General features: G+C 52.9%; 1 protein-coding gene across 3 annotated transcripts in view; it reads left to right on the top strand.

Moving 5' to 3' along the window:
• The first annotated feature begins 9,488 nt into the window (after positions 1 to 9,488).
• The window catches only part of LOC103267353 (centromere protein S), a 20,191-nt gene continuing 19,985 nt past the window's right edge, over positions 9,489 to 9,694 (top strand). For all 3 annotated transcript variants that reach the window (XR_002482363.1, XM_021716019.1, XM_008064955.1), the window contains exon 1: positions 9,489 to 9,631. Coding sequence is in view for 2 of the 3 variants with exons in the window: in XM_021716019.1 (XP_021571694.1) it covers positions 9,584 to 9,631 (48 nt within the window). In the remaining variant the exon portion in view is untranslated. The remainder of the gene's footprint in view (positions 9,632 to 9,694) is intronic.

Below are 9,694 nucleotides of genomic sequence, written 5' to 3'. Positions count from 1 at the left end.
AAAAAAAAAAAAAAAAAAAAAGGGGATGATAATATCTATCATACAGAGCTGCTTGGGGGCACCTGGAACAGAGCCGGCTACACAAACACCCCCTCCTGCCAAAGGTGAGGTCGTGGAACAACTCGGCATGGATGGGGTGAACAGAGAAAGGCTCTGCCCTCGGCCAAGTCAGCCCTGTCGGCCTAATCACTGAAGGAACTATCTTATCTGGTGGCTTCCCTTGGGCGGAAACCGTAAGCCTCTGATGACTTCAGCGACAACTCTTTCTGCTTTACTCAGGCCACAAGGGGTTAGTTATAAAGACACGAGTCACATTTCCAAGGAAGCAGACAGGCCTTCTGAGTAAGGAGATTCAGGCGAGGGATTGGCAGGTGTTCCACGTTCTCCCAGGAAGATATGAAGCGCGTCCTTCTGGAAGGGGTAGGAGCCCCCCAGCGTGCTGTCTGTGGCACGTCTGTCAGCCTGCACATGTTCACTGTTGGTTCATCTCACATGCTATTCCGGGTTCTACGGGTGGGGTGCATCAAACCGCCCTAACTCAGTAGGGTAGAATAACCACCGTTCAATGTCTCCCCTAATCCTGTAGTTCAGGAATCTGGGAAGAGCACCGGGGACAGGCTCTTGCCTGCCTCACAGTGCCAGGGCCTCAGAGAGGAAGACTTGAGAGCTGGGAGTGGCGCCACGGCGGGGGTTGCCTGGAGGACACTTTCTCATTCTTCTGGGTGTTGACGCTGGCAGAGGTGCCAGGAACTCCTCGTGTGGCCATGGGCGTCCTCAGCACACAGTGGCTCGGGCTCCAGGGTGAGCCTTCCCACTAATACGGCGGAAGCCTGCTGCTTTCTAAGGCCCGGCCACCGATTGTCCCAGCAAGATGCCAGCTGCATCAGGCATCGGGCACAAGCTACTCACAAGCCCCCCAGAGACAAGGGGAGGAAGATGAGACTCCGCCTCTTTCTTAACCCCTCAGGGAAAATGCGAGGGCAGTTCCCCACCGCCACAAATGACACCGTCAAGCTTCCCATACCCAGGGGATGGCAGGGGTCCGCACACTTGGAGTGCATGGACAAGCCTTGCCCTGGGAAAACCACCTTCATGAAACTCTACTTCTTGATGAGAGAATGGAAGGTTCTAGAGGAACGCATGGGTCAGGAGACACTACAAACTGTATCTGCCACATCTGCTTCCCCTGTAAAGGAAAACTTGTAGCGTGGTGGAATTGGAAGCTTTAGCCCTACTTGGGGGATTTCCTGAGAGTTTCACACAGTACGAACAGCATATATATATGAATATATTTGGGAGGCTGAGGCAGGAGGATCACTTGGGTTCAGAAATTCAACACCAGCTGGGCTCAGTGGCTCAGCCTGTAATCCCGTGCTTTGGGAGGCCCAGGTGAATGGATTGCCTGAGCCCGCGGGTTCAAGACCCGCCTGGGCAACTTGGCGAGACCTCATCTCTACAGTAAATCAAAAAATTAACCGGGCGGGGTAGCGCGCGCCTGTAATTCCAGCTCCTTGGAAGGCTGAGGCGGAAGGATCGCCGGAGCCCAGCAGGGCAAGGCTGTGGTGGCCGGGAGCGGCCACCGCACTCCAGTCTGGGCGACCGAGTGAGACTCCAACTCAAAAAAAAGAGAAAGAAATTCAACACCATCCTGCGCAACACAGAGAGACCCCATCTCTACAAAAAATAATAGTTGGAAGTGGTGTTGCATGCCTGTAGTCCCAGCTACCCAGGAGGCTGAGGCAAGAGGATCGCTGAAGCCCAGAAGTTCAAGGCTGCAGTGAGCTATGATCATGACACTGTACCCCAGCCTGGGCAATCGAGAAGACCTTGTCTCTAAAAAAAAAAAGGATATAATAATAGCTAACACTTAGGGTGTGCATTGGGTACTGCTGGTATGTAAGGTCTACACATGTTAACTCATTTTCTACAACAGCCCCTGAAGTAGGGGTTATTATCACCCTGATCTACAGATGGAGCATGTGGTGTTAGTAACTTAAAAAGGTCACGCAGTCATTGAAGAAGAACTGGACTTGGAACCCCGAGGTCTGGGGCCAGAGTCCGTGCACTTAATTATCAGACGTCCTTCCCTCTCGATGTGCACAGTTCTTTTACCCATCCATTCCATCACTCAGCATGTCGCCCAGGCTGCAGTGCGGCGCCACGCTCCCGGCCACCGCCGCCTCGACCTGCTGGGCCCCGGCGATCCTTCCGCCTCAGCCTTCCAAGGAGCCGGAACTACGGGTGCGCGCTGCCACGCCTGGCTAACGCGATTATTTATTGATTGCAGCAACGAGGTCTCGCCAAATTGCCTGAGCTGATCTCAAACCTGCGGGCCCAGGCGATCCATCGGCCTTAGCCTCTCAAAGTGCTAGTATTACAGGCTGAGCCACAGAGCCTGGCCCATTCAGCATATTTATTATGTATCGACTAAGTGTTAAGTACCACGTTAGGTGCTGTCAGTCCAGTGGTGAGAGAGGTCACGTGCGACCTCATGCACTTATGAAATACACTTAACAGTTAACAAGGCAGATTCTTTGTTTTTGTTTTTGTTTTTTTTGAGGTGGAGTCTCACTCCACTGCCTAGACTGAAGTGCAGTGACCGCTCCCGGCCACCGCAGCCTCGACCTACTGGGCTCCGATGATCCTTCCGCCTCAGCCTTCCAAGGAGCTGGAACTACAGGCGCGCGCTACCTCATCCAGCTAATTTTTGAATTAGGTCTCGCCAAGTGGCCCGGGTGGGTCTCAAACCTGTGGGCTCAGGCAAACCTTTCACCTCGGCCTCCCAAAGTGCTGGGAATACAGGCTGAGCCACCAAGCCTGGCCGAGGCAGATTCTTGAACTGACATTTTGAAGTGCAATTTTAGGAACTATATGACTAATGATGACTGCTATTGAAGTATTTATGGTACATTATTTAATGCAGCTAAAAAGGATTCAAGAAACCTGCAGACCAGGCACGGTAGTTAACGCCTGTCATCTCATCATCTCAGCACTTTGGGAGGCCAAGGCAGGAGGAAGAATGCTTGAAGCCAGAAATTCAAGACCAGCCTGGGCAACACAGTGAGACCTTTTCTGTACAAAAAATTAAAAAAGCCGGGCGAGGCAGCGTGCACCTATAGTCCCACCTAGTCGGGAGGCTGAGACCCTGACTCAAAAAAACAAAAACAAACAAAGAAACCTGCAGCGGCAGCAGTCCTTGTCCTGCTGGGGTGAGGGCGCGGGCAAGGGAAGGCTGTTGCAGGCTCAGAGGCCGCTGCTCAGAGTACGCCCTGGGCTACACTACCTCACCTCAGGCAGGTTCTTTCACCGGAGACTGTCTCGGCATGCAATATGGGGTTGCTAGCAGCTACCTTTGAGGGCAAGCGGGGATATAAAACTGTCAGCATCACTGCCACCTTGTCAGCAGCAGCCACAACCTTGTCTCAAGTCATGGTACAACGCTGACACCTAGTGGCCAGATTATAGGGCTGCCTCTGCATCAAGTAGAAAGAAGCTTCTGCCAAATCCATCCAGTTCTTTCTTCCTTTCTTTCTTTCTTTCCTTTCTTCTTTCTCTCTCTCCTCTCTCTCTCTCTCTCTCTCTCTCTCTCTCATCAGGGTCTCACTCTGTCACCTAGGCTGGAGTGCAGCAGCGTGCTCATGGCCACCACAGCCTTGGCCTGCTGGGCTTGGGTGATCCTTCTGCCTCAGCCTTCCAAGTAGCTGGAACTACAGGTGTGCACCACACCAGGCTAATTTTGATTTATTTGATTTATTATAGAGACGAGGTCTCGCCAAGTTGCCCAGGCTGGTTTCGAACCTCTGGGCTCAGGCAATCCTCTTGCTTCCACCTCCCAAAGTGCTGGGATTACAGGTGCGAGCCACTGTGCCCGGCCCATCCATTTCCTGTCATATAATACCTCAGGCACCTAAAATGAGATAACACGCAGGGCACAAAGCACAGGAACTGCTGGGAAAATGAGTCTCACTATTTCTGGAGCCCTTAGGTGAGCTGGAACGACTGTCCCCACTTTACAGATGAGGGACCTGGGGCTTTAGGTGGCTCTGTGACTGGCTCGCTGCCCTGGGGGAATCTGCGCTCATGGTCTCCCCGGGCAGAGCTGCCTCCCGCCCTGCACCCGGCCCTCCTCCCCGCCTTGGCCTGGGCTTGCCTGGGCTCAGCTGCCTGGTCCGGACACACATGGCAGATGGGGTTGATCCGCCGGAGGCCTGCCCCGCGGGGGCTGCAGGACCCTCCTGGCTGACTGGGGGCAGTGGGGAGGAGAGGCCAGTGGCGTCTGTCGCCTCCAGATGCCATCCACTGACACGGGCAGAGGGGAGGCTTCGAGGCTGATTCTCCCGAACAGCTCCTCCAGGACTCGGCCGTCAGCTCTGGGGCTGGGGACACAGGATGGTAGGAGACAGGGAGTGACTCGTGGGCTTCCCTCTCGTGATAAAAGCAACACATGCTCGGGACAAATGCAGGACACAGAGGCATGGGGTGAATGTGCAAGGGCCTTGGCCCCGAGCTGCCCTCCAGAGCTCACTGTGTTGTCCTACAGCCTTTGACTCCTGTTCCATTCCCTGCAAATGTCCCACGTCCCATAGACGTGCTCGTGCCCCTCCTGTAAGCAAGAGTATTCTGTAATACCGATCCGCAAGCCATTTTCTTTTGCTTAATGTTATGGAGGACATCATTCTATGAACTGGTAACTTGAAAGCGCTAGAGCTTAGTGTTTCTGAGAACCTCTCATAGATTCTTTTCTTTTCTTTTTTTGAGTTGGAGTCTCGCTCTGTCACCTGGGCTGGAGTGCAGTGGCACACTCACGGCTACCCCAGTGTTGACCTGCTATGCTCCAATGATCCTAGAACTACAGGCATGCTACCACACCCAGGCTAGAACTACAGGCGTGCTACCATGCCCAGCTAATTTTTGACTTATTGTAGAGATGAGGTCTCACCAAGTTGCCTGGGCTGGTCTTGAACCCACGGGCTCAGGCAATCCACTCACCTCAGCCTCCCAAAGTGGCTGGGATTACTGGCTGAGCCTCTGAGCCCGGTCTCACAGATTATTTTCAAGAATAAAATCCTCTGAAGTCCCAGCTACTCTGGAGACTAAGGCAGGAGGATCGCTTGAGCCCGGCAGTTTGAGTCCAGCCTGGGCAACATAGCAAAATCCCATCTCAAAAAAAAAAATTAAAAAAAATCCTTAAGCAATGCAGATGATCAACCCCTAAGAACTCTATCCCTTGAATCTCTGTATCCTCAGCACCCCCACTTAAAATTCAGCCAACAGGTGGACAACTGCCTGGTACTGGTGCTTAGTTATCAGCATGCCAAAGTACCATGCTTTGGGGTATGGCTGTCTGGGGCCCAACACACACCACTGGCCTGGTTCATAGCAAACACTAGTCAAATATTAATTCAAAGTTGAAAGGCTGCACCATACTGCAATCAGTTGTTAAAGCTGTGAGTATCCATCTCACTTAACAGCGAGTTCCAGAGAGAGCCCACGGGTCTGACCCGCCACAGGTGCTTTCCCTGTTTGCTTTAGGTATATCAGCAGCACCTCAGTGAGCAGGTGACAATGCAGCGGCTCCTGAATAAGAGGCAGACTGGAGCTTACCTGTAGTCCCAGCTCGTCACAAAGCCGAGGCGGGAGGATCGCTGGAGCCCAGAAGTTAGAGGCTGTAAGGGCCTGTGACTGCGCCTATAGATAGCCGCCATACTACAGCCTGGACAACATAGTGAGACCCTCGTCCCTTTAAAAATAAAATAAACTAAAGTAAGACAGATTGGGTACACATCATCAGTGAAGCAAGGACTCCCAATGTTTTAAACGAGATGTGGGCTGGGCGTGATGGCTGGCTGGGCACGGGGACTCGTGCCTGCAATCCCAGCACTCTGGGAGGCTGAGGCGGGAGGACTGCGTGAGCCCAGGAGTTCGAGGCTGTGGCAAGTTGCGATCGGGCCACTGCACTTCAGTTGGGGCAGCAGAGCAAGGCCCGGACTCAAAACAAATACAATTCGAAATTTGGCTTTGACATATGTTTTCTGAAGCCTCAGTGCAGCCATCAGAGGGAAGAGAGCACTCTTGGACCTCCTGACGCCTATTCTACGGTTACGGGCAGTGTCTGTTCTGGGTGAGCTGTGGGTGGAGGCGGGCACGGGAGGCTTTCCCTGCTGGGAGCCTCTCTCCACAGGCCTCACTCCATCCGGTCTCCTGTGAGCCCAGCACCTTCTCCCTGCAAACTCAGTTCAATTGCCTTTCTTTTTTTTTGTGGAGCCTCACTCCGTCGCCCAGACTGGAGTGCAGTGGCCGCTCCCGGCCGCCGCAGCCACGACCTGCTGGGCTCCGGCGATCCTTCCGCCTCAGCCTTCTGAGCAGCTGGAACTACAGGCGCGCGCTACCACGCCCGGCTGATTTTTGATTGATTGTAGAGATGAGGTCTCACCAAGTTGCCCAGGCGGGTCTGGAACCCGCAGGCTCAGGCCATCCACTCACCTCAGCCTCCCAAGGCATGGAATTACAGGCTGAGCCACCGAGCCCGGCTTAATTTTTGATTTATTACAGAAATGAGGTCTCTTCAAGTTGCCCAGGCAGGTCTCAAACCCGCAGGCTCAGGCAATCCACCGGCCTTGGCTTCCCAAAATGCTGGGATTACTGGCTGAGCCACTGAGCCCGGCCTTAATTGCCTTTCTTAACAAGCGTAAAGCCACCCAAAAAAGGAAGGATGCTCACTGTCTATGTTTATTTGTGCTTACTTGGAAGAATACAGGTAACCTCTCCTTTTACTGCCTCCGTGGAGAAAGTCAGCGATGGAGGAGTGAGAAACTGCGGATGGAGAATCACACACGTGCTTTTCTAACTACCTGTCTTTGTTACGGAAGTGTTGGACGTGGCCCTTTACTTTCAAAATGGCTGCGTGAAGTAGTGCTTATGGTTCCCTGGGTAACCTGACGAAGAGCCAACAGACCCCACAGCATCCTGACTCAGCTCCTGCTCACCAGCTAAGTGAAGTGCCAACAGACCTGAAAGGAAAATCACCCCACCAGACAAACACAGCTATTTCAACAATGTTATGCTGGATGTGATGGCTCACGCCTGCAACCCCACACTCTGGGAGACTGACAGGAGACTTGCTTGAGCCCAGGAGCTCAGGGCAGCCGTGAGCTATGACTGCACCACCGCACCCTAGCCTGGGCAACAGAGCAAGATCTTGTCTCAAAAAAATAAAAAATTAAGTTATATAAACTTGGGTTTAAATATGTCATATTAAAGCAGATAGTACAACACATCGCCTCTTAGTTATGCTACTACAGCTTGCTATTGCATCTGTATGGTGTATCTGCTATGCAGTATTTCTTCCCAATTCTGAGTTCAGGGACCCGACATTCAGCACAAAATTGACAGTGCTGGGAACACGGACACCATGGGAATGGGCAGAGGCTACAAATCAGGGTTTGATTTGCTGTCGATTGTCCACTGAAGAACTTGATGGAGGCCAGGCAGAGTGGCTTATGCCTGTAATCCCAACCTTTTGGGAGGCCGAGGCAGGAGGATTACTTGAGTCCAGGAGTTCGAGACCAGCCTGAGCAACATAGTGAGCGCTTGCCTCTACAAAAAATTAAAAAGTTAGCCAGGGTGGTAGCGTATGCCTGTAGTCCCAACTAGTCCCAGCTACTCGGGAGGCTTGAGGTGGAAGGATGCCTGAGCCCAGCAGCTTCCAGGCTGTGGTGAGGCATGGTCTGCCATTGCCCTCCAGCCCGGGCGACAGAATAAGACCTCGAGCAGATTCAACTTGAAAGCGTGTCCTGTCCATTGTGGACAGCACAAAAAGGACATGTGCTTCCTGTACCTGAACTAGTGTGACTCAGCAAAGGAATCTGTTGTTCATGTCATTGAGGTATGAGTAAAGCCCCAAATGAGTGAAGCTGGGAAGGAGGAAAGTGATTACAGTAAGTTCCTAAGGCGTAAAGATCTAGGGTTGGGGTTCACGTTTCACTTATTATTATTTTTGAATAGGAGTCTCAATCTGTTGCCCAAGCTGGAGTGCAGTGGCAGCCTCATGGCCACCACATCCTCTACCTGCTGGCCTCAGGTGATCCTTCCACTTCAGCCTTCCAGGTAGCTGGAACTACAGGCGTGGGACACCATGCCTGGCTAATTTTTTTTATTTATTGTGGAAACGAGGTCTCCCCGAGTTGCCCAGGATGGTCTCGAACCTGTGGGCTCAAGCAATCCTCTCACCTCCACCTCCCGAAGTGCTGGGATTACAGGTGCGAGTCTCCGCGCCCGGCCTATTTCACTTCTTAACATAAAGGAAAATCGCAGCCTTTGGATCAGAAGGCTCCTCCTCTATCAATGGCAATAAGCAGCCAGTTACTGGCAGAATGAGACAGTAATCGGGCATTTACTTGTATTCTGATTTTGTGGCACAATTTGAAGTAGGGTCCGAGGGCTTAAATCACAGACACCGACACAAAGTTATAAGTAACAAAGGAGAGGTTTATTAGCCAGATTCGGCCATGGCCGGTGGCCACTTGCTGGATAATGAATTTCAAAGCAAGGATGACCAGCTGCAACACAGGGCTGCCTTAAGTAGTTTAGACTTATATTCTAGTGGGCTAAAGATAGAACTTGGGACGTTCTGGGGCTCTTAACGCATTATTCTGCTAGCGTGGGAAAGCAAGCAATTTTACAGAAGCAGATATAGCCAGTTATGCAGGTGCAGGGGATAAGGGTGTTATTAATTTTGCAACGTTTTCAAAACAGTTTTCCGGAAGGGAGTGAAGTCTGTGAAGCCTGCTTCAAGGTCAAAGCCACTTCTTTGTTCTCCCCTTACATTCCCTTCTTTGTTCCCTCTTACAAACTGTTGGTGATAAGACTTATACTGGATTTTGCGAGACACATCGAAGGTATAACGTGAAAAGAGTTCCCAGTAGTTGGGTGCGATGGCTCACGCCTGTAATTTCAGCACTTTGGGAAGCAGAAGTGAGAGAGTCGCCTGGGCCCATGGGTTCGAGACCAGTCTGGACAACTTGGCGAGACCTCGGTCTCCCCAGGTTAAACCAAAAAATTAGCCGGGCATGGTGGCGCACACGTGTGTTTCCAGCTGCTTGGAAGGCTGAGGCGGAAGGATCACCTGAGCCCAGCAGGTCGAGGCGGCGGTGGCCGTGAGCGTGCCACCGCACTCCAGCCAGGACGACAGAGACTCCAACTCAGAAAAAAAAAGAGTTCATAAGAAAGAGTACTGCGTTTCATCATCTGCAAATCGTGGGTTATGCACCCTTCACGTCACAATAAATATTGTAACAACCTCTGAGCCTACACACGCTGCGGAGAGCTGGTGTTCAGCACGGTGCCAGGCGCCGAGTCAGGGCCCGGGAGCCGCAGGGACCTCGGCGGCCACTTCCGCGGAGACAGCGACCGCGAAGGCCCATCCCCGAGACGCCGCCAGAGGGCGCGCGCGAGGCAGGGAGCAGCTTCGCGCTTTGTCCCCTCGCACGGCCCGTCGCCCGCGCCGCGGCGGGAAAATCCGACGCGGCCGTGGGGCCGCCGCCCCCTTCTGCCCTCGCGAGCTTGCCCGGGTCGGGCCGCTGTAATGGAGGAGACGGATGCCGAAGACCAGCAGCGATTCGTTTACGCACAGGTACAGGAAAGCGAGGTCCTGGTGGGCCGGGCAAGGACGGCGTCGAGTTTCTGAACGGAGAAC

This window comes from Carlito syrichta, unplaced genomic scaffold (assembly GCF_000164805.1).
Source record: "Carlito syrichta isolate Samal-C Ts95f unplaced genomic scaffold, Tarsius_syrichta-2.0.1 Scaffold308112, whole genome shotgun sequence".
Taxonomy (NCBI): domain Eukaryota; kingdom Metazoa; phylum Chordata; class Mammalia; order Primates; family Tarsiidae; genus Carlito; species Carlito syrichta.
Note: the sequence above shows the minus strand (reverse complement) of the source record. Positions and strands in the feature narration are given on the sequence as shown.